Here is a 25,369-nt window from a genome sequence, read left to right as displayed (position 1 = left end):
ATGCACTCCAGCACCCCCATCAGCTCCCTCTTCTCCTTCACCAGCCCAGCAGTGAAGAGACTGCTCGGCTGGAAGCAAGGAGATGAAGAGGAAAAGTGGGCAGAGAAGGCGGTGGACTCATTAGTGAAGAAGTTAAAGAAGAAGAAAGGAGCCATGGATGAGCTGGAGAGGGCGCTCAGCTGCCCAGGGCAACCCAGCAAGTGTGTGACGATTCCCCGCTCCCTGGACGGGCGGCTGCAGGTGTCTCACCGCAAGGGTTTGCCCCACGTCATTTACTGCCGAGTGTGGCGTTGGCCCGATCTCCAGTCTCACCATGAATTGAAGCCACTGGAGTGCTGTGAGTTCCCATTTGGCTCCAAGCAGAAAGAGGTGTGCATCAACCCCTACCACTACCGCCGTGTGGAGACGCCAGGTGGGTTTCCTTCATGGTTCATTGTAAGAGGTAAGAGGGTGTGTCTCAGTTGGTGGAGAACATGGGGCACTGGCAGGAGAAGGACCCCCCCTTCCCGCGAGAGAGGGAGAGAAGAGAGGGAGGTTCGATTTGCAGGAACTGATCCAAATTCTGTAGTCAGAACAATCTAGACAGAAGATATTTTCATTTCAGTATACGTGTAAGCTTTGTGTGATTTTGAAAAATGCAGTTTTATTTTGATGCATTTTGGAGTCATCATCCAGTTCTTGAAAGCTCTTAATATCGCCTCGACATGATCAACTGGAAGAAAATAAACATCCTCCTCCCCATCCCCCTTTGCTGCACTCAACTGTGCTGAGCTAAACGGGCTGCACTTTCCCCAAGCTCAAGTAAGTGGAGATATCTCCTACCTGGGTCTGAAAACAGCCAGTGAAAGAGTTGCTGGAAACCCTTCCAAGACTGAACATAGTGGCGGTTAGGGGAGATTGGTGGCTGTTCTTAAATATGGCTTTAAATATAGGAAGGTGTTGTTCCTAAAACTCTTCACACACATGTGTGTGTGTGTACCTGTATTTCACACACACACACACACACACACACACACACACCCTTTTGGAGAAGCCTGGTGTTGCTCTTCATTCCTTCACACTGGCTGTAACAATTTGACTACATTTCTCTTTGGATGGAGTGTTCCTATGGCTTGATGGATACAGTTTTTGTGGGAGCTTCCTCTCCCTGACTGGCCATCTGCCCCATTCCAGGAGACCAAAGGGCTGGCACGTGCACTCTGGGAACTGGCCCATGTCCATTACGAGGCACTTCTAGGTAGGAAGGCAGGTAGTGGGGGGAGTCCAGCCTGCCTCCTGGCCCCCTCCCAGGCTCAGTTAACCTTGCAGCCGTCCTGGCTAAGTCATGCCCAGCCTATAGCAGTCTTAGTGAGGTGACCTTTCAGGCTCCCAAATCCCACTATCATGCTGTTAAACTGTTGTCAAGGAAGTCACCTGCCTGAACGTGGATGCTTCTCACGGTCACATCACCCCGGATACAGGGTGAGACTGTGATGAGAAAGGCCCACATTCCTGGTGAATGTGGTGTGCTTTCCCCTGGACCGTGTAGGTCTTTGCTTTCTCCTCTTCTTTCCTGCTTCTCTCTGAGCTATCTTTGCCTACTTTAAAAAAATGTCATCAATGAGTTTATGACAGAAATGACTTGATTTCCCTTTTGTTTCTAAGATTTGAATTATATTAAGCATTCAGAATACATCCCATGAAAAATATTTATCAAGAAATCATTTTTCTCTTCCTGAGTAATGTAGTTATAAAATGTGTCTTGTAAGAAGTATCTTGTAAAATGTATCTGGCTTTCCTTTTGAACACTTGAAACCCTAATTTTAAAGGATTATTTCATGTTTTCATATTATGTGAGGTTCTTTCAGGAATGATAGTGTGAATGTTTTTATAGGGCAGGTAGATTTCATATCATCGTATTTTAGGTTTGAGTTTCAAAAATGAAAGATGGGCAAAGATTGTATTGATTTTAAGGTAATGTTTAAGCTATACCTTTTTTTTTTCAATTCCTAACTTTGATCTTTTAATAGAAAAAGGCATATTTTACATCTAGCTTTCTGGCCGTGCTTAAAGTCAGTATTTTGAGAACAATGAAGATGCTAATGTGCACCAAGTTTGCTGGGTCCCTGATTATCATAAAGCTGAAGTTTTGCCTTTGAAATCTCTCATCTTTTGACCACCCGTTTTAGGAACCTTGAAGGCTGAATTCTGATTTTGTTTACACTCACACAACCACTTAAATAATCAATTTTAGTGCTTTTCAAACTATCTGTAGTGAAGGACCAGTTTTTAAAAAAATTTCCAATCCCTCAAATATCAGTATTTTTACAATACAAATGAATTACTAGGCAGATAAAACTTTTGAAAGACTTACAAAATACAAGCTCAATATTTTTTACTATTCATTTCAACAGATATAAAATTACTCTGTCAAGTGGCTATTAAAGTTTCTAAACACAGACTCTCAGTTTCAGTACTTGTATTTCCACGGACTGGTACCCAGCAGCTGGTAAAGTCTCACCAGTCCTCAGACCTCACTTTGTGTGCCTTGCGTCTGGTAGAAGCTGTGCAAAAATGTTTTCATGGCTCATAATGATTTTTCTTCATGCAACTGGAGGTTATTTCAGGAGTATAATTTCTCCTCCGTGTAAAATGCCCACACTCTATCAGACCACATGACTTTTGAAAAAGATACAAAAGCTTTTCTCAGCTTTGCTCTGCATTTCCTTATACGCAGTAACTCCTTCCATTATCTGCCCCCAGGGTAATGCTTAGATAGTGTGGTATTTAAAAGGTGGCATCACATTGAGACCAGTGTCTGTAAGCTCACTAGGTCATATTTGCAAGCAGCAGTTGTGATGCAGAAATAGAATTGAGTAATTAGAAATAGCTATTACTATAGATTGAATGTCTGTGTCCCCCCCCAAATTCATATGTTGAGAACCTCATGCCCAAGGTGATATTATTAAGAGGCGGGGGCTTTAGATGACTAGGTCATGAGGCTAGACCCCCATGAGTGGGATTAGTGTCCTTATAAAAGAGGCCCCAGAGAGACCCCATTCCCTTCCTACTGTGTGAGGACACAGTGAGAAGAAGCCAGCCTGCAACCCAGAAGAGGGCTCTCCCCAGAACCTGACCAGGCTGTACCCCTGTCTTGGACTGCCCAGCCTCTGGAACTGTGAGAAATAAATTTCTGTTGTTTATAAGCTTCCCAGTCTATGGTATACCTGCTATAGCAGCCCTAAGGGGCTAAGACAGCTGTGTTTTGAGTGAAAGTATTTACAAATATGATCAGTGCAAACCTAAGGTAAACTGAGCTTGTCAGGCTGAATTACAACCAGGATGATACCATCAGTTTTCCTTACAAATCTTCACTGCCTTTGGTTTTACCCAGATGATAGAAATACATTATCAAGATATTTGCCTCAATAAAGAAAAATGCATCCTTTCTTTTCTTTTGGTGCCTCAGACCTGCAGGCCACGTTGGAGTGAAAGTCTCTGCATTCAGATATGAGGGAGTCTGTTTATCAATGTTAAGAATACACCGTAGATATCTTACCTTAGAACTGAAGTCACAGTGAGTATCTGAATTCTTCATCCAAAAGAGAAAAATGAGTGTTTATTTGACCTTTGTTAACACTGTGATCAAGAAGCATCACTGGAAAAGAAGTCATATGTCATTTACTATGTCAGCCCCTCACTTTCAGAGTATTCATGAGGCAAGGCATTTTTGTATGCCTGTATATTCATGGATTACATAAAAGGAAATTGAATGGCTTATCATCCAGGTTATTTTTGCACGGTGATGTTGAGTATTTGTTCTATCATGTCATAAGGCATATACAAATACTGGCTTTTGAAGGAGGAAGAAATCATTGTTTCTCTGCCACCCTCATATCTGTAGTGGTTTCACTTAAAACTTTTCATCTACCTGTTGGAGTTTATATTCTACCTGTAGAACTGAAAATTATTGCTTGTTAAGAAGAGATAAGTGTACGATAGTGGGTAAATGGTGGACTTCGTGATGGATGTTATTGTATTGTAATTGTTGTCTGTTTACTCCAAAACATTTACTTTCTATGAAAGTTTTTATTGATACTTGCATGTGATAACAAACCCATAGTGTGATTTGAAACAAGTGCTACCTCAGCCATCTCCAGAAGCAAGCTCTTTGAATCATTCTGGCTTGGTTCCTTTGCTAGTTCTCTCCATTATTACTAAAAAAATATGAAGATAACTCTAGATAATATACATGTTTCCAAATTTATCACTTTTAGCTAATTTCATTGACTCTAACATAAAAGATGAAGATTTAGCTAATTTATATTACCTTTTTCCTTTCTTCCTCTTCTCAACCTATATTTTGGTTTCTATTATATTATTATATAAGTTAATGTAATATTAATTATATTATTCTTTTGGCTATTCTATTTGTTTCCATTGTGGGATTTGGGGGTAAGAATTATTCCCCCTTAGAAGAGCATTGATCCATTGCCTTCTACTGTCCAGCATCGGTGATGGGAAGTAATAAATCAGTTTCTCATGTCCTTGTAGGTGACTTTGAGGTGATCTTCTGGGAGCTTTTAGAATATTCAGTTTGTCCTTAGGTGTTTGAAATTCAAGATGGTATGACTAGGTCTGGATCTTTTTTCATTAATTAGGCTGTATACTCTGTGGCTCTTTTCAATCTGATGACATAGATCCTTCTTTAGCTCCGAGACGTTTTTGCCTATTATTTCTTTGATCACTTCGTCCCTCTGTTTTCCCTGCTTCTCTTTCTGGAACTTATGCTGGTGCCAGGTCACCCCTCAACAATACTTCATGGAATAGCTTATTTCTGCCAAGCCTTGGGACACTTTAGAAGTCAGTAGGAGCTAGGAATGCCTGGACAATGCTTGCCCTTGAGAATTGCATCTGTTCCTGTTTTTGTATAGAATCAGGAGCGAATTGTTCTTTTTAAAGTATGGAACCCAGAAGGAAACATACTAAAATGAACAGACTTTATCTATAAGTTCTCTGTTACTGCTTATCTTCTACTTATTCACTTTTGTTACTACTCACTGTTTATCTTTTACTTTATAACTTTTAGTTACCTTTAAGCCTTTCTGCTAAAGGCAAGTAGAATGTTTTTACTTAAGCAGCCGTACGGAGCCTAAAAATTTAGGCTGGTCATCTAAGTAATTCACTGTGGTTTCTGAAGTAAAAGTATTCTGGGCATGACTTGGGGTTTCATTGTGAGCAATAGAAACCGATTTTGCACTAAACAAACAAACAAACAAAAAACCGCTTTATTGGCAGAATCAAAGGAAGCAGTGAACAGTCAGGTCTCCAGAAGGCCAGGTAATAGGGCAGCTCTGGTCATTTCTGCGATGGGAATGAGTAGGCAATTTTTAGAGCGCTGATATCAGAACGATTCTCTGCTAAACTTTTCGTTAATTGGCTGCGAGGAGAGAAACCATTGCTTCAGCTTGATTCCCAAGCTGTCTTTTGAGGGGGAGATGGGACCTTCGTGGACAATGTCACGATGAGCACACAGAATGGTGGACAGGTAGTTCCCAAAGGAAAAACAGGAGTTTGTCACCCAAAAATGGATAGACGAAGAGCAGCCCGCCTCCACTCTCCTTTGGGCGGGTGAGCCGAGGTTCTAACATACCGGTTCCTTCCTCCCCCCAGTTCTGCCTCCCGTGCTCGTGCCCAGACACAGCGAGTATAACCCGCAGCTGAGCCTCCTGGCCAAGTTCCGCAGCGCGTCCCTGCACAGCGAGCCGCTCATGCCGCACAACGCCACCTACCCCGACTCCTTCCAGCAGCCTCCGTGCCCGGCCTTCCCTCCGTCGCCCGGGCCCCCGTTCCCGCAGTCCCCGTGCACAGCCGGCTACCCTCACTCCCCGGGAAGCCCTTCCGAGCCGGAGAGCCCCTTCCAGCACTCAGGTCAGTGAAAGCCGCGGTCTCCCGGGATACGAGTACCCTACACGGTTGTGTAGGCGGGGCCATCGTAAAAACCAGCGCTGCCACTTGCAGTTCACACAGCAGTTTCCTGCGGGCCGTTGGACCCTGCCCACCCTCTAACCAGATCAGGACTCTACCCATTTTGGAGCAGTTATCAATTTCTTTCTTTTTTTAAAAAAATTTTATTGGGGTATAATTGATTTACAGTGTTGTGTTAGTTTCAGTTGTACAGCAAAGTGAATCAGTTATACATGTACATATATCCACTCTTTTTTTTAGATTCTTTTCCCATATAGGCCATTCCAGAGTACGGAGTAGCGTTCCCTGTGCTATACAGGAGGTTACCTATTTTATATATAGTAGTGTGTATATGTCAATCCCAATCTCCCAATTTATCCAGTGGCATCAAGTACATTCACACTGTTGTGCAACCATCACCACGGTCTATTTCCAAAATTTTTTCATCACCCCAAACAGAAACTCTGTGCCTGTTAAGCAGTAGGTCCCCATTACGTCTTCCTCTAGCCCCTGGTAAGCTTTTATCTACTTTCTGCCTCTGTGGATTTGCCTATTCTAGGTACCTTATATAAATGGAACCGTACAATATTTGTGGGGATTTTTGTGTCTGACTTATTTCACTTAGCACGGTGTTTTTCACAGTCCATCCACATTGTAGCAGTATCGGTTACTCCATTTTTGTAACTGAACAATAGTCCGTTGTATGGATATACCACATTTTAAAAATATCCATTCATTGGGTGATGGATATTTGGGTTGTTTCTACCTTCGGCTCTTGTGAGTAATGTTGCTATGAACATTGATGTTCAAGTATTTGTTCGAGTCCCTGCTTTTACTTCCTTTGGGTACATACCTAGGAATGGAACTGATGGGTCATATGAACTCTACGTTCAGCCCCTTAATTTTGTAGATAGATTGACTCAAGGACTTACAAAAGGGTCCCCTTTATAACTTTTGCACCAGGGTCATAGTTCATTTTCTCTTAGGGAAATGCCTTATCACTGGCACTGCGGTGTGGTCCATGGACCACGTGCATTAGAATCATCAGCAATGCCTGTTAAAACCTGCATGGCTGCATCCAGCCACTGATCTACTGACTCACAATTTCGGGGGGTGGGCCCAGGAATCTGCATTTTAACAGGTTCCACTGACGATTTTTATGCCCACTTAAGTGTGAGAACTACTTGGATGGACAATTCAGTTCAACAAAAGCAGTGGAGTTAATGCCATTGAACTCCACTGCTAACATAACAAGACCACTCTGAACCGACATGAGGAATGTGAACAGGAGGAATCATTTGTTCTGAGGTCCTTGATAAAGAGTTTACTTTCTGCCTCAGGAGTTTTTATTGTCTTGAATTAATTTCTGATAACATGTTATCAACTGAATGCATACCATTTGCCTAATTATGATCATCTGATCATAAAACTGATATCTGGGGAGAAGAGCCCTTCTTAGCATGCCTTGGGCACAAGCTTATAATCAGGTTTCAGCCATTCTGTGTTTTGGAGGCCATATTTTGAACTGTGTTGAGTCAGAGTTTCCCTTTGGCCATTGTACAATCCATGGCACCAGGAAAATTAAATTCACTTCAAAGAAGGTTTAGCGTTCTCTGTTTTGAAAGCCAGGTAACAGACTATAGAGAAAAGCTAGGAGAATAGCTCCTAGATTTGAAGGTCCCATCATGAAGTCATTTGAACCCAATAATAACTCATAAGTCAGAGGGACAGCGAATCAACCCTCTAGTGAGGGCCTCAGGACAACCAGTTTCTCCTGGAGGACTGTCCCAGTGTCACCGTAGAATGGCCCCCTTACATTAGTGGTCTCTCTGTAGCAGTGACACTGTCCACCAAAGCCAGGAGTTTAGCGGCAGAAAGGGTTGACTCAAGCTGTCCTTGTGTAGTCTATCAGTTTGATGTTCCTTTGTTTTACTGCTTTCTTTTAGTTGACACACCACCCCCACCTTATAATGCCGCCGAAGCCCCAGGGACCCAGAATGCCTGACCTATAGATGCCACAGCTGAGAGTCACTTAGTACTGTCAGTGCCTAACAGAGGTCACTTGGCAGATGAACAGCCAAATGTAGCTGTTCTCCAAGAGTACTTCCTATTACCACCTCCCTTCTGGGAAACAAAGAAAAAAGCAAAAGAAAACAAAACGTGCCAGCCTGCTGTTTCATAAGTGTTGTCAGGGGCAGATAGCATGGTTTCACATTTTGACTTTGGCATTCCTCAGTCCCATAGAGTGAATGTTTTGTGTGTTATCCTGGTTAGTAGAACAAGTAAATTTTAAATTTTAACCGAACATTTACGAGTCTGTAGTTCTGGATGTTTTAGTATGGAATTAGGTATTTAAGAAGTAAGTAATTTTGTCCCGTTTGTGTTTCTTTACTATAATAAGTTTATAGTAGTGTCTTTCATTTGGCTTAGAGGAGTGCTCTTCAAAATATGTATATAGCTTTTACATAATTTTATTTGTGTCCTGTAATAGGCTAGATAAATATTGCTCCACTTTAATGTTCATACAGACCACGTGGTGATCTTGTAGAAATGCAGATTTTGATTCCCTAGATCTGGGGTGCTTTCCAAGAATCTGCATTCCTAACAAGCTCCCAGGTGATGCAGTGGCTGCAGTTCCAGGAACCACGCCGAGCAGGGAGGGTCAAAGCGCTTTACTATCTAAAGTATCTCAGAGGGAATTCTTTCATAAGTGAAGGTCCATTTGGGAATCAAATAATAACCCCCTAATTTATCTGTTTTGTGAGGTCATATTTTAGTGCATATAGGAACACACTCTAGACACAAGAATTACTAGAATATTCAAAGAAAAGAAAGATACTATAATCAATAGAAAGGCAGAGAAAGAGTGTGAGGGGCGAAGAAAAAAACCCGCCAAATTTGGGTTAGTGGCAACTTAACTTTGAAAAATTTGGGGTGAAAACATAACATTCATGGATTTCCTAATGAAATAGACTTCTCCCTTTAAAATATTTTTATGTAATTATCCCATATGTACACAAAGGAGAATGTGAGTCTATGTGGACATTGTTTTTTCTTTCTTAAATAAAATCCTATGCAGTGTTTTTGGTTTGATTTTTACATATTCGAACAAATTTTTTTCAGCTTTAGGTCGTTAGAAAAGGGTACTCGTTGCCACGGGGATTCAGTTTGGCACTGCAACAGTAAGATGCTGTCGTCTGTAAAGATGAGGTGACCTGGCAGCTTCCTTTTAGCTGTGTTTCCTTTCGGGGGGATGAAGTTTACATGGATCCACTCATATCGCTGTTGCCTGGCCCCTCAATTCTAGTAAACATGTTTACAAAGCCTCCATCCATGGGAGAATCACAAGGACGGTGGCCCCTGTGCACAGGTACGTGGACCAGATGAGCTACCTGCCAACAGCTTCCATGGAAGAGGCAGGTTTGTAAAGATCACACAGCAGCCTCCTGGGTCTTGCAGCCGACTTTCTGGTGAACAGCGGTAACCGCAGTTTCCTGGTGGAGTCGTGAGCTGGGAGGCACGAGCGTGGCGGTAGTGATGTCCTGTCTGGTCCGTTTTCTTTCAGATTTTCGGCCGGTTTGCTACGAGGAGCCGCAGCACTGGTGCTCAGTCGCCTACTATGAACTGAACAACCGTGTTGGGGAGACGTTCCAGGCTTCCTCCCGAAGTGTGCTTATTGATGGATTCACAGACCCTTCAAATAACAGGAACAGATTCTGTCTCGGACTTCTTTCTAATGTAAACAGAAACTCAACGATAGAAAATACCAGAAGACACATAGGAAAGGGTAAAAGCAAATATGTAGTTCCTTCCTATATTCTTCTGAGCTAAAACGTGGAAATAGAAACAAGCCATGGATTGGCTGCATGACCTAGTGGGATGATCCCAGGGCTGGGATCTGGGAGACCATTCTGGGGATATTGTTGGGAAAAGCATGGGAGGTCTTGTAACCTTAGAGTCTGTACCTCTGAGGTCAGCACAGCATCTTCTGGGGGGTGGCGTAGGGTGGGTATTAGGAAGACGAACAAGATGATAAATATGAAAACAGGATGAAATTATTATTTTTATTCATTTATTTATTTGGCTGCATCGGGTCTTAGTTGCGGCGTGCTGGCTTCTCTCTAGCCGTGGCATGCGGGTTTTTTCTCTCTAATTGTGGCATGCAGGCTCCAGGGCACGTGGGCTCTGTAGTTGTGGCACGCAGGCTTAGTTGCCCCACGGCATGTGGGATCTTAGTTCCCCGACCAGGGATCGAACCTGCATCCCCTGCATTGGAAGGCAGATTCTTTACCACTGGACCACCAGGGAAGTCCCAGGATGATATTATTGAAGAGAAGTATTATGAATTATTTTTGAATTGCCTGAAATGCTAAATAGGATAACTTCTGAAGAAGAGGAGTTCTGGCTGGATGATTATTTATATCAGGTGAAGTTACCTTTAGAGACTGAGAAGCCAGGCAGTTTAAAAAATCGTTGAGTTATTAATGTCAGGAAGCCTTTGGTAGGTGATTGGGGTTCTCTTGTGTCCAGGCTTTGTTACAACAGCCGAATAAGCACAGGCCTCACTGGGGTCTGGCTGTGATGCTTTTGGAGCCTGTCTCATTGGCATAATCAATCCCAGCTGAGCATGAGGCCTCGTTGAGGATTTTAAGTTCTTTTCTTTTCTATTCGAATAGTTGGCAGTATCCGAATGGTGCCTGGTTGTCCACTATTCTACTCTGGAATCACAGGTGTAAAGAACCTTCAGAGTCATTTGATCTTTTCTCTCCCCATCTATCACTTATACCACCTTGGGAAGTAGCCACAAGCCTTTTATTTCAAATTTCCAGGGGAGATTCATTATTTCACTTATGATGCTTCCTGTATTCTTCCTAACGTACGTCCTAAATGTCTCCTGTTGTAAACCTACAGACCATTGACTAGAGACAGGCTGAGTTCCTTCTCTGATGTTGACTCTTAATGGCAAAAGTTACTTTCTGTTTATTTTATCCTGTATCTTTCCATAGTAGCTTTGAGGTGGCTTACAAGAAACCTTTACAGTGAAATGATAAATGAAAAATAGAAAATCAGGAGCTGGGGGTGCGTGGGAGAGAAGAATACAGGTATGTCATCTCCAAGAGTTACCATTGTAATTGTAACCATTGTGATTGTGATTAAACTTTTCCTCTGGAGGTCAGAAAAAGGAAACTTAATCTGTAATGTAACTTTTATCCCAAAGGAGGAAACACAGTCATTCCTCAAAGGAAGTAATATTTTGACTGAAATCTTAAATATCTCAGGTATGGTTTTACTTTTAAATGATTTTTATAAGAATCTTTAGGTGAAATCTAAAGGTAGAATGTTAAAACGTAATGTTGTAGAGCTGTTTGCTAAAGGACTTCACAGATTGGTCTGCATATTAGACTTCTACTTATGCCACTTGATCTAAAAATATAATTAAAATATGCAAGGACTGTTAAATACCTTCTGGGAAACTTTCTGCAAGTAGTTTGTTCAAGGTGCTGCTGATGTGGATGGACAGATGTGGAGGGTTGGTGTCATGTTAGTAACTGAGAGATAATCCACAGGGTCAAAAAAAACACATAGGAGCAAGAGCCAGGACTGGTGACCTGTTAGAAAAACCAGCCAACCTAGAAAATGCTCACCTGGATGGAAGGGCACTCCACCCTCAACATGGTCCCCAAGGCAAAGGCACAATTTTCTCAGAAAGCTGCTTTGGAATTGTCCTAATGTGAAAAGATAAATTTTTTAAGGGGCTACAAGCCATGCCATAAAGCATGGCATGGAATATTTCAAAGCAAGAGCTATTGGTTTCTGTGAGGTCAGGGGGCTCTCTCTCAGGGGCCCCCATGGATTATCTGGTTCTGAGCTGCGTGGCTTCCTGGAGCACCAGCCTGAATAAGTTTGCAGCCAAATGCACCTTGAGGTTAGTGAATGAGTTAACGTGTTCTGTGGAGCTAGTTGCTAGAGACAGTCAGACTTCACAGCTATGCATTCATCTCGCAAATATTTATTGAGCATTTAATCTTAGCCAGACGGTTCTGCCACTAGGGATGTAGCAGTGGGAAACAAACAAGACAAAACAAAAATCCCTGGCTTCGTGGATTACCTACAACTAAGGAAAGACAAACAAGAAATAATACACACGCACGCACACACACGTCAAATGATAATTGTCCAGAGAAAAACAAAGGATGGGAAGGGAATGGGGAGGGTAGCCAGGGCAGGCTTCCTAAGGAGGTGACATTTGAGCCGAGCGCTCAAGAGGGAATCGACAGTGTCGGTAGCAGCGGGGAAAGCTTTCCAAGCAAAGGGAAACAGCAGGTACAAAGGCCCTGAAGCCTGCCTGGCATAGTGAGGAATAGCAGGGATGCCACAGTGAATGGAACCGTGAGCAAGGGAGTGAGGAAGTCATAGAAGAGGAGACAGGACCAGGTCTCAGGGCCTAGAAGCCATGGAGAGTGCTTTAACTTTGCCTGTGTGACATAGGAAGATGGAGTTAAGTTGGAGTTTATAGATCTGAGTTTTCACTTCAGAAGGATCCCCTGGCTGTTATATTGAGATGAGACTGTAGGCGGGGGTGGGGGGTGGGAGGGAGGCGGGCAAGGGTGGAAGGTATCTACCAAAAAAAAATCTTTTTATTATGGTTAATTATGGGCCATTTCTCCCCTCAGTAGTTATCAGTTGCTTTGAGGTCACTTCCGGTTTGTGTTCCTTGCCACTTAAGTTAGGGAAGATGGCTGGTCCTCTAAAGGAAGTTCATGCCACCACCGGTCAGCAGTGCATGTACTTTGAGTTGTTTTCTGTGGCGGTGATGGTTTATGCTGACTCACCCATGCTCTTTCATCCTGCTTTCCATCTAATGCAATGCACTGTGAGGCAGCAGGCTTGGTACCAAGCCTTTAGTTGTGTCCTTACAACAGCAACAAATCTATTACTTTGACCTCTCCAGCCAAGTGCTTTAAATAGCCGTAGGCTAGTTAGCACTAGAATAGCCCGGGCTGCTGCTTCAGTGTCAGAGGCAGGGCTTCAAAGAACCTGGAAGGGTGCATTCTACATGAAGTCTGTCCATATTCTTCCTTGAAGACCAGGCAGACCACTTGAACCCTTTCAAATGACTGATAGCTGCCCCCACTGATTTTCCCTAATGTGTGTGAGGCACCCTGGCAGACTCTTACTCATATTATTTTTATTGTCACCCTACAAGTTAGGATTTCTTAGTCCCGTTTTATGGATGAGGCAATGGAAGCTCAGAGAATTCAGCAGCGTACCCATGGTCCCACGAGTGATGTGGGTTTGCACCCATGGCTCTGTCTGTAAGGTCCCGTCGCTCCCTTCTGCTGGAGGGGAGGGACCCTGCTGCTTTTTCATCTCGGCACCCCTCTTAGTTCAGCACTTGAGGAGTTGAATCTTTCGATATGGAATGAAAATACTTACCATATGCTGCAGGCATGATATGTCAGAATCACCTCTGAGATCTTGAAATAAGGCCCTCATAGTACTAAAGTGACGAAATTTTACAATGATTTACTTTAAAAATGTAAATCAGAGAAGATTTTGTGTTTTCCCCACAAGAATATTCTAGAAAAGGAGTACCTCACTGAGTTACACAGAGCTCCATCGGAGGATTATAAGGATCTTTACAGAAAAAAAGATGAAGAACTGCTGACATATCATACCTATCTGTGACTGCGCAAAATAAAGCAAAGGTTATTTCCTGATGTTTTGGGAGTGATGGAATAGCCAGGTTGGATCACTGGAGTATAAAACGTGCCTGCTTTCTTAGAGGGGCTTTTAGGATGGCCCCGATTTCCAAATAATGAGGAAAACCGCAGTTTTGAATGGACTGCATGGACATATGTGTGCTGCTCTCAAGGTCATTGAGGTTGGATTATATTTCTTAGAAATGCACAACTTAACACAATCCTAATCAATAGCACTGTCATTTCTGAGCACCTACGATTTGTGCTGTAACTGAAGTCAGAGCTGTTGACCTTGGTAATGAGCCTGTGCCGGGTTCTTGGTGTGAAAGGACACTTGGAGCAGGACAGGCAGGTTTCTCCTTTGCAGCTGCAGACATGCGTGTGTCCTGGCTGCTGGCTGTTCTTCCTCTCACGGGAGAAGGAGTGGGTGATTATAATTCCTGAGGCATTAGTCCCAGGGATTGAACTTACTGAGGCAAACCAAGACCTTCCCCGAACATAATTATCATAGATTCCAAATCACTGAATTGCTTTTGGAATTAGTTTTTCACCTTTTAATGCATCTTTATTTTCTTGCACGTCTCAGCTTGTTCTGTAGAATCCTAGTAATGCTTCCATGTTTTATGAAAGGAATTATCCTGAGGCAAGGGTTTGGTTTGTCAGTTCCTTAGAAGGAGGGTCTGCACCTCAGGGTGATTTTTTTTTTTTTAATAAATTTATTTATTTTTGGCTGCATTGGGTCTTCCTTGCTGTGTGCGGGCTTTCTCTAGTTGCAGCGAGCGGGGGCTACTCTTCGTTGTGGTGCGCGGGCTTCTCATTGTGGTGGCTTCTCTTTCTTGCCAAGCATGGGCTCTAAGCGCGCAGGCTTCAGTAGTTGTAGCTTGCGGGCTCTAGAGCGCAGGCTCAGTAGTTGTGGCGCCCGGGCTTAGTTGCTCCGCATGTGGGATCTTCCCAGACCAGGGCTCGAACCCGTGTCCCCTGCATTGGCAGGCGGATTCTTAACCACTGCATCACTAGGGAAGTGCTCAGGGTGATTTTTGGATTGCTTCTTTCCCAATGGATTTAGTTTCCCAGTCTCAAAATGTCCTTTCCATTCTGCCTTTGAATGTGTATAAGGTTTCTCATCCCGGAAAAAGCAAATCCTAAAAAATTTAACACAGAATGTCATACTGTTGCAGTTATTACACAGGGCATTGCAGAATACTTCATATCATGAGAAAATGTTCACACTATTTTTTTTTTTTTTTTTTTTTTTTTTTTGCGGTACGCGGGCCTCTCACTGCTGTGGCATCTCCCGTTGCGGAGCACAGGCTCTGGACGCGCAGGCTCAGCGGCCATGGTTCACGGGCCCAGCCGCTCCGCAGCATGTGGGATCTTCCCGGACCGGGGCACGAACCCGTGTCTCCTGCATCGGCAGGCGGACTCTCAACCATGCGCCACCAGGGAAGCCCCACACTATTTTAATATGTGAAAAAAGTTTATAAAAGATCCTGTAGAGGATGATCCTAATTTTGTTTAAAATGTGCACATAAAAGACTGAAAGGTATGTGACAAATATTAGCTTTGAATATTTCTGGGCTGTGGATTTGTGGCTGATCTTTATTCTTTGCATCTCTGTATTTTATAAATTTCCTCTAGTGGGTTTTGTTGCTCCTGTGAAGATGGGGTGGGACCGGGCATGTCCAGGCATGCTGGGGTCACTGAAGTAGTGGTGAGAGAGAAAGCATCACGGTTCACCCACCCTGGCAGAGTCGCCGAGTGTGTGAGTGCACAGTGGGCATTCAGTGTAGGTCAGTTGGGACCAAAGCTGCTTGTTCATCATATTGTCCAGAGAGACTTAAAGTCTTCAAGTATAGCTTTAGGGAACTGACTTTGCTACCAGCCCAGAAGTGTCTTTGTGTGAATTGGAAGGAACCCATTTCTCAAGAGAAGTTACTGCCATCTGCTGGAGGAGTCTTCTAATAACTGTACAAATCTCGGAAGACTGAGGCACACCCTGGGTTTGTGCAGTGCACAGCTGCAGGCACTGTCCTGGGCGGGCCCACCTCCATCCTCTGGACCAAAGCCCTGGTGTAGATCTGGAAATCTTTACTTTTATATTATTTTTCAATCATACATTAAAAAAAATTTATTTTGGAAAATTTCAAGCTTACACAAAAGTAGAGTCATGTAACAAATTTTCATATGACCATCTCCAGCTTCAATAATGAGTCACATTCTGTACCGTTCTTTTCCCCTGTATTTTTACAAGAGTATTTTGAAGCAAATCTCAGACCTCGTATCCTTTCTCCCATATATTTAAGTATATGTCTAACTACATAAGGAATTTCTGAAAGTATCATCATTAATCACCCTCAGAAATATGCACTTTCTTCAAGCTCCAGAGGGTCCTGACAGTCAGCCAGATTTTAAAATAGTTGTGCATCTTTGATGGGGAGTAAAGACTGGTGAGGCCCTTTGCCTTTGGGTTTCTCTGAAATCTTGATCTTACCTTAGATGGCCTGGACTCAAAAGAATGTCACCCTGCATTTCATAGAGTTTCTAAGTCAGTATGATTACACTTCTTCACAGCGACTAGTTGGATAATTCACTTGTATTTCAATAAATAGTGCATTTTTAATGGGAAAAAAATAAAATAAAATAGTTGTGCAGAAGAGAGGGCAGCAAAGCCAAGGGGGATATCAATTACAAACTCCAGGGAAGGTGTTGAGTTTGTGCTCATAAGTTCAGGGTGTTTTCCAAGCAGAGTGGAGAGGCATCAGGGTTCTCAGAGCTGGGCTGTGGGGTGATGAGATCTACTTTCTGCAGGGATATCCTTTCCCCACCCCCACTCCCACTCTGGAGGGGATTCATGCATATTCCTTCCACTTTGGGACATCCCCCTCTGACTGTTTGTGGGTTCCACAGCATTGGAACCCACTCACAAGCCTAGCTGAGCCGCTATCCTCCCCACCTCCCCTCCATCATCTCTGTCATTCAAGGCTGCAGAAGATGCCAGAAGGGACCGACCTGCAGCCTGACTCAGCAGATCCAAATCAAGCCCACAGAGTCCTAATTAACCACCACCCAGGACTCCAGACTCCCTAATCTCCTACAGGGTGGGTGCAGGCACACACAGATGGAAAACTCAGAGGAAGAAAGATGCAGCCCCGGAAGAGAGGTCGTCCGAGGTGTGGGTGCAACTTGCCCGAGGACCCCATCGCCTGGCTTCTCTCTCGTCTCAGGTAGCGCCTTCTTTGGGCGTTTACCCTCACTGCTCACTGTTCTCTATGGCGATCTAGCATCTCACACATGTGGTTTGAAGCCACTCTTCTGGCCTGTCAAATGGATGCAAATAAAATCCCTTGCTTACTTGACTCCTTCGATGCTGCTGTCTCTAGCCCAAATCCAGCCTCCTTTGCAGTGGGGTTGAACTCCCCCCGGTCCCGGTACTGAGGCCGGCCTGGGCTTCTGCGGGTGCATCCCGTCGGCTCTGCCCCCTCTTCTCGCTCAGGATGCTAAACTACTGCCTCCTTGTTCGGTCTCTTCTCTGCTTTCCATGCTCTGCCAGCATGTCTGTGGCTGCGGATAAGACTTTAACAGGACTGAAAATCCTCCCCTAAATAAACACCAGAGTCAGATGACAAAAATCTGTTCTCCTTATTAGGTTCTGGGAGGATTATATATTTGAAGGTCATTCAATTCAAAGACGTACTAAACACTTAGCAGCCTCATGTTCTGGCTCTCTTACCACCTGCTCGCTCTCACTTTGAAAAAACTCACAGCTACCCCAGAGGCAGGCCTTCCCCCTGGGAGTTTTTAAAGGAAGTCTGCTTGGATTTGCCCCTGCCTCACCTCCAACATGTCGCTGCAGCCAAGTAACTGTGTCCCAGCTAATTAGGACAGTCCTTCTGCCTTCTCCTCACGGCCAGGGCCACGAGGTGTCAGACCCCGGGCCATTCAGGGGAAAGAATGATGGAGATGAGGAAGAAAAGGGAGAGGAAGGCTGAGCAGAGGAGGGGAGCTGCTCTGATCTAGGTGCTGAGAGGGGAGCCTTGGCCTGAATATCAAGAGCTGTGCTTCATCATTGTGACCCTGGGTCCATTTCTTCAGACTGTGTTGGAGTCTGTGGTTGGGATACATAATACTGAAAACCACTCTTCCCTAAAACTGTATCAACGGAAAGGAGATGGGAAAAGGAAGCCATAAAGCTGGCGGGAAGTATAATGCAGAAGTGCCTCCATTGCTGCGGCTGTGTCCGGAATGTTTCCTAAATGCCGAGTTACGCACACCAGGGTCTGAGAACCCCTGCAGGTCAATTCTATTACTTTTAAATGTTTTTTTATTTTTAAAAGATCCAAAATCTATCTCTGTAAGTACATTCAGGATCATTTCTACAAACCCCTTGCCACTGCACAGTGATTGTATCTACAATCATGTTGACACTTCGTGCTGGACCATTTTGTTCCTGCTAAAAGGTTGGGGAACAATTGTTCTAGTCTTTAATACTCACTAGACTAGAACATCTTCATCTCATCTAACCCCAGTCCCTTGTTATAAATTGACGTGGAATCTTAAACCCAGACGTTTGGAGGGAAAGCAACAACTGAAATTTACTTTGAGCAGCAGCCTTCTCAGGATGCTTTGCCTTTCAGCTCTAAGAAAGGCTGAAAGAGATCTTCCTTTTGGAAGGAACAAGAGATCTTCCTTTTGGAAGGAACAAGAGATCTTCCTTTTGGAAGGAACAAGAGATCTTCCTTTTGGAAGGAACAAGCGTGAGATTGAGCAAGTGATGGGAGTAGGACACGAGAGCCTACTCCTGTGCTCTTGGTGCTGATCGTAAACCTGGGTTGCAGTCCACTTTTAAATGGACTCATGAAAAAAATATCGATGATAATTAAAGCAAGTCAGCCTTTGGGGCACGTGTGGTACTAATCAATGATTGGTGATATTAAAATTAACCTCACAGTTGATAGTCACATCTCTTGAGGTTACAGAGGTTGATGAGAAGGGAAGGGTGATAAATCCAAGCGAAAGTCGGTGCTGGTGTTGGAAGACTGTTTTTGCCTCGTAGGCGTGCATCTGTACTACGTTGGGGGAGAGGTTTATGCCGAGTGCGTGAGTGACAGCAGCATCTTTGTGCAGAGCCGGAACTGCAACTATCAGCACGGCTTTCACCCGGCCACCGTCTGCAAGATCCCCAGCGGCTGCAGCCTCAAGATCTTCAACAACCAGCTGTTCGCTCAGCTGCTTGCCCAGTCTGTCCATCACGGATTTGAAGTCGTTTATGAGTTGACTAAGATGTGCACCATCCGGATGAGTTTTGTCAAGGTAAGGAGTGCTTTCTTCCCAATTGTAAGATGAAAAATAAAAGCAAAAGCACTCTTTGGTTGATGTGGCAGTTAGACAGCCAGGGTAAGTAGACAACAGTTTGCCGGGGGGCGGCAGTCTCTTTAATTGTTTTTTTTTTGTTTTTTTTAAGGTAAATACAAATTTAATTTAAATTTTTATTATAAATTTTACAGTAAAACGAACAATATCCTACAAGTCAAAATTCTACCTACAGGTAATAGCAAGAGTAGGGAAACTACAGAGTCCAAATTTTACCAAACAATGTACAACTTTCCTGATCAGCAGCTTAACTGGGAAAAGCATGAGCTCTGTAAGCAAACAGATTTCAAATCAAATCCCTGCTCCCCTAACTAACAACTGATCAAACAAGGTAGCTATGCTATCTTTTTTTTAAACATCTTTATTGGAGTATAATTGCCTTACAACGGTGTGTTAGTTTCTGCTGTACAACAAAGTGAATCAGCTATACGTATACATATATCCCCATATCCCCTCCCTCTTGCGTCTCCCTCCCACCCTCCCTATCCCACCCCTCTAGGTGGTCACACAGCACTGAGCTGATCTCCCTGTGCTATGCGGCTGCTTCCTACTAGCTATCTATTTTACATTTGGTAGTGTACATATGTTAGTTGTTTTTTGGAAGAGCTCCTCCATGAGTATGAAATCTCTTGTTTAGCAATTTTAAGAAAATTCTTAAGCATATTACTTTTGGAGGAAAACCAAGATAAGATAGTTACCTGATTTTTTTTAACACATAAGATAAAGTGACAATAATTGTATAGAACTTAATGCTACAGAGATTCTTCCATCCCTCAAACTGCTGACCACCTATGGTCACTGCTGACCACCTATGGTCACTCAGTTAATGTTGAATTTACCTGAATCAAATAAGACACTCTCCTTACTCTTACAAAGCATACAGGCAAATGGAGCAGTCATATTTATAAATAAGCTACAAAACAGACAGAACTGACTCTAATACAAGATAGTATGAATTAAGTGCTGTTTATAAAGGTATAAACAAATTGGAATAGAAACATTATGGGGCTTGTGATTAATTCTGAGACAGCAGTAGATGTTCTGTTTATGAATATTTGTTGAATTTATCAAATTAGATCTTACTAAAATTGATGTGAAGGTTGGAGAACGGAGGAAAAGTTACTTAGCGGGAAGGAAAAAAATGGATTTGCACGTTGAAGCTAAAGACCTCACTTTCATTGTCTGCTATTTCATCCCTCGCAAAGCACTTGCAAATAATTCTAATATTTCCAAATCTGAGCTTGTTTATCAAACTGAGTATATGTTTTCCCATTGTCATATATTCATCCAAGGAATCAGTATGGCTTGTTGCAGGTTTTTTCAAAGTAAAATTTATTTATTAATCCTTTAAAATTATCTTGAAAAGTGTGTCCTGTTTTTCTATACTTCTTTTTAAAATTTTATTTATTTATTTATTTTTGGCTGTGTTGGGTCTTTGTTGCTGCACGCAGGCTTTCTCTAGTTGCGGCGAGCAGGGCTACTCTTCGTTGTGGTGCGCGGGCTTCTCATTGCGGTGGCTTCTCTTGTTGCAGAGCACGGCTCTAGGTGCACGGGTTTCAGTAGTTGTGGCACGCGGGCTCAGTAGTTGGGGCTTGCGAGCTCTAGAGCGCAGGCTCAGTAGTTGTGGTGCATGGGCTTAGTTGCTCTGCAGCATGTGGGATCTTTTCAGACCAGGGCTCGAACCCATGGTGTCCCCTGCATTGGCAGGAGGATTCTTAACCACTGCACCACTAGGGAAGTCCACTGTGTCTTTATTGTATATATAATTTTAGTAATTATTTAAAAAATAAGAATAGAGTTTCCAATTGAAAAACTGACTTCTTGAATCCATTTCTTTCATGGTGACAAAGCAGTTTTATTCAAATTTACTGTTAAGCTTTAAAAGTATTTTCACACGGTCAGGCAATTAAATACCTGAAAATCTTTTCAAACGTTCTGATGCTTCAGAGCCAGCAGAGGGCGTTAAATTGCCATTAACGAACAACCATTTGACTTGCGGTTACTTTTGTCTAGGCCTGTGTTTTTCAAATTAGGATGAAATGCCAATATCTCAGACGTAATTATTTCACTGTAATGTAAGCTTGCACAGAAATCTTATTTTGCTAAGATCAGCAAGATGTATTTCTCAGATATGCAACCTTTAAATTCATAAAACTACACAATTCACAGAAAATAAACTGTTATTATATTGCAGGGACTTTTAAAAACATAAATCCCTAGCAAATATAACTACAGGTGATCGATGTAAAAGAAATGTACAAGTTCTCATCACAAGAAAAAATTGCAACCATGTGAGGTGATGGATGTTGACTAAACTTATTATCTCTATTTTTACTGTCTCTCCTATGGATGGTCACAAATGGCAAATTGCCAGAAGTGAGCCAGCGGGGGAGAGGAGAAACAAGCTTTGTTCATCAATCCTGAATAACCAAGAGCACTCTCAGCCCTCGCTTTACAACGTTCAGATCAGTCATTGGTCTGTAGTGAGCAACCATCTTGTACAAAACATGGGTCTTCAGCATTAGGGGGTGAACATGAGTTCAAGTTCCTTTCCCTGTGGAAGAGGAAGTGATTTGCCAGGGTCTCCGGCATGGCTAGAACCCAGGCCCTCTCTAGGTCCATGAATTTAGTTGTGAACCCAGGAGGAAACCATGGATGGGGACTCAGGGTATCTGGTTGATGCAAAAGTCGTCCTGTACTTGCAGGAACGTAGAGTTCACGTTCTCAGGTCCCAGGCGCTGCCCCGGGTTGGGTGGGCTGTGTCCACCGGGCCTGCTGGGGCCTCTGAAGGCTGCCTGTAAAGTCTGGCACAATCACTCCGCTCCGTTTTTGCTTTTCAGGGTTGGGGAGCCGAGTATCATCGCCAGGATGTCACAAGCACGCCCTGCTGGATTGAGATTCACCTTCATGGACCACTGCAGTGGTTGGACAAAGTTCTGACTCAAATGGGCTCTCCACACAACCCGATTTCTTCAGTGTCTTAACAGTCTTGTCTTCATCCACATTTCTATAGGATAGATGCTATTGCAGGCAGTGGCTTATATCATTTCAGATTTGCAACTAACTGAAGTTTCTAAGTACATGTGTAAATACATATAATATATACTATTCACATTTTGTATCACCATTTGTTTTGTGCTTTCTAGTTAACCTGATGCCAGTACAGTGTAATTAGAAAAGCAGGTTTTTTGTGCCTACGCTCTAATAAGCAGCAGCTTCTTTTGTGGGAGAGAACAAATGAGAGGCAACTGTAGGAACAGTATTTGAAGGGTGTTGGTAGAATAAAGGCAGCTTTAGTCCACCATGTCATGTAAGGCATGTTGTGTGGCCAATCTGGAAAAATATTAAAACTGTTTACGTAGCAAAAATCAGGTACTAGCAGCACTAGAGCAAATAACACTTTAGGACAAAACAAAGCTACCAAACCCATAAAATTGAAATAACCTCACTGTTAGTGCTACTGGCCAAAAAAAAAAAAAAAAAAAAAAAAAAAAAATCAAGCTTTTAAAATCAGTTATGTAAGATAAGTCACATAAACTTTATTTCTGAAGTTGAAATGCCTATAGCTGGACTATTGTGCTGATATGAACGGTACATTTTAAACAAATTAAACTGTGATGGGAAAAGAAAGAAACTGTGAAGCTGAGAGTCATGTTGCCTCATTATCTACCACTGTAAAAAAAAAAAAGAATGAGTCTAATATGGGAAGATACATATGAAAATAGCATGAAATGAGCTATATCCCCCAATTGCAAAATAAGACCAGAACTTAGTCTGAGAATCACCCACGGAGATGCCTGCTTTCCACATAGGAAATCTCGGGTTCCTGTTTTCCTGTTGATTCGTGTCAGGCAGCTCTGCAGATTTCTGAGTCTGCACAGTGAGCTCTACGGCCATGTATGTCAGTCAGTCCTGTGTGCGGAAGCAGTAAACTAAGAGCATTGGACAAAAGCACCCTGTTTACTTATACCTTCTCACATTCCCATGTTCAGAGTCTCCAGGTGAGGGCATGCCTTTTGCCACATTTTCCTCACATGGTGGCAAATATTAACTATTCACAGATGACCCAAACAGTGGTGAAGCCTTTGAGAAAATCTAGGCACACTGCTGGGATCAAATTTGAGTTATTTAACTTAGTGTCTCTATTGATTAAATGATCTGCTGGTCATATGTGATAGCCTCTTCTAAAACTAAAGCTTCATACCTGGAAATACCTTCCCAAGTAAGATAATAATTTCACAATTCCTATCATTTCTGAGGAACAGTGGTCCTGAATAACAGGATATTTAAAAAAATGTATCCACAACATCAAAACCTGTTCTTATTTACCCTTGGATGATAAAGAGAGGAAAATTTCCCAAATTCCTAGGTACTTTCATATATATATATAATTCCCACCCACTAAACACTGCATTGCTTGGAAAAATATTTCACACACTTTATAAAATGTGTAATTTAAGAAGGTAATTATGCTTGTAACAGACGGTACTTCAGTGATCCAGGAGGTTTCTTCATTTATCCATTCTGTCTCAACTCTTTCTAGCATTAGTGCATAGTAGTTGTTTCTCATTAAATTGTATTCAAGGTAGGAATGATCATGTGAAAAAGACGTATGTGTGAGCTACTGCTGTCACCTCTTGTAATGACTAGTGTTACGTAATAGAAGCTTCTCTATATACAATAGAAAATATTACATTTTACATTAATGCTAGGTGGTCCATTTAGTGTTTAGCAAACTCCGTAGTATATTGGTTCATCAACTATGTATGTGCCTGGCACAATGTTAGGTACTGTGGAATCGAATGTAAACAGGAGACCCGTCCCAGCCCTCTGGAGCTGAGAGTCTTAAGAGTAAATCTGTTTGTAGAATCATCTTCATGTTTCAAGAACTTTTAAAACAAACCATGCAATCTTTCTTATGCTTGAAAAAAAGTATAATTTTCTTAATTATCTCTATTTTGAAGCTGATTTCCCTTCTCTTCTGAGCAATCAAGTAATGGTTGAAGACTTCCTTGGATAAATGATACTTTTCTTCTGTGTCTCAAAATTGAGTTTTTCGCCTTTTGCTTCCCTATTTTCCGATAATTTCCCCATCTCCCCTTTTCTTGGAAAAGGCATTAATATGGTGAAGTCATCCTCATACAAGTACTGTTGCATGAAAGAGCGTTAGGTACACGTGGTTTGGGCTCCAGAGAGCAAACACAGCTTTCTGAGTCTCTCCATCAGTGGTCAAACTCCTCCTCTGGTAATCTTATACCTTTACAGGATTAATCAGTACTAGTTGCTTATAAATGACATGAAAAAATACATTCAATTTTCATGCAGCTTTGGGAAACCAGGCCAAAATATTCCAGTGAATCCAAATTATTTCTTCAAAAAATAAATAATTAAAGTGGTACATATGCATCATTACCAGTCCTATCTCACCTTTATTAAGATACTGTGAAATTCAGAGGATTTAGAATTGATGAGAAGTTAATCCTTCAGTCACTGTAAGTCACATTTTAAATCAGCCTTTTAACATTTTTGCTGGCAAGAATTGTTAAAAATAGTAATGCAGTATTTGATTTCAAACTTCTAAATGTGCTCATTTAGCATTCATTCCTTGAGACAGACAATCCAAAAAATGTCATAGCATTCTTTTATAGGGTAATGAGCAAAGTGGACATGCTAAGCCATTAATTGCATCAGCCAAACATGTTTAAGGTTGCCATAGACGAGGATTGTGCAATAGAGAATAACAACATCTGGCCTGCTCACAAGACCCAGAACATTTATGGTGTTGTTCAAGCCTGTTTTTTGTGTTTTTTTGTTAAAAATTTGAGATGTGAAAAGTTGTTAGATGATATTTTAATACCTGCTAGTGCTTTGGAACTATTAAGATGTCACTTCTCAATACATTTATGTTTTGTTATTCTTTTCTTACACTCAGTATAAATCTGGAAAAGTTGTACAACAACCTAGCATTTAGAATTTCCTTTTCATTGTCTTCTTAGGAACTGAATACCCCCATCACAGCAACAAAAGCATTTTATAAGTACCACTTGCTAGACTTTAAGCACCTGCTTAACTTTGAGTATGTCCTGAATATTTGGTATATATAGTCAACAAATAAAGCAAAATATAACAGGCATTCCAAATTTCGTCTTTTCCTATTAAGGATTTAACAGCTGAACTATATGACAAGATTAGGTGATCCTGGCATATGTTAAATTCAAATTAATGTAAAACAAACCAACAAAAAAGAAACTATTTCTATTTAAGTAATGTTTTTGATTATTGTAGCTAGGCTTCAGTTATCCTTCAAATGCACACTTACACTGTTACCTGATTGTTTATAATAAAGAATA

The 25,369-nt window shown here is 42.2% G+C and overlaps 1 protein-coding gene across 1 annotated transcript; it reads left to right on the top strand.

Annotated features, from left to right (window-relative positions):
- On the top strand, positions 1 to 25,369 carry SMAD9 (SMAD family member 9). The gene is made up of 5 exons (XM_059996046.1): positions 1 to 412; positions 5,653 to 5,910; positions 9,512 to 9,733; positions 18,703 to 18,959; positions 21,860 to 25,369. Exons 1-5 carry the CDS (start codon positions 1 to 3, stop codon positions 22,001 to 22,003), a joined length of 1,293 nt encoding a protein of 430 aa, XP_059852029.1. The 3' UTR covers positions 22,004 to 25,369.

This window comes from Delphinus delphis, chromosome 18 (genome assembly GCF_949987515.2).
Source record: "Delphinus delphis chromosome 18, mDelDel1.2, whole genome shotgun sequence".
In the NCBI taxonomy this organism is placed as follows: Eukaryota; Metazoa; Chordata; class Mammalia; order Artiodactyla; family Delphinidae; genus Delphinus; species Delphinus delphis.
The sequence above is the reverse complement of the archived record's forward strand: the minus strand, read 5'-3'. Positions and strand labels throughout refer to the sequence as shown.

Coding starts and splice junctions, on each gene's coding strand:
- SMAD9 (XM_059996046.1), top strand. CDS start 1: ATGCACTCCAGCACCCCCATCAGCTCCCTCTTCTCCTTCACCAGCCCA. Junction 413..5,652: donor CCGCCGTGTGGAGACGCCAG/GTGGGTTTCCTT, acceptor TCCTCCCCCCAG/TTCTGCCTCCCGTGCTCGTG. Junction 18,960..21,859: donor TCCGGATGAGTTTTGTCAAG/GTAAGGAGTGCT, acceptor TTTGCTTTTCAG/GGTTGGGGAGCCGAGTATCA.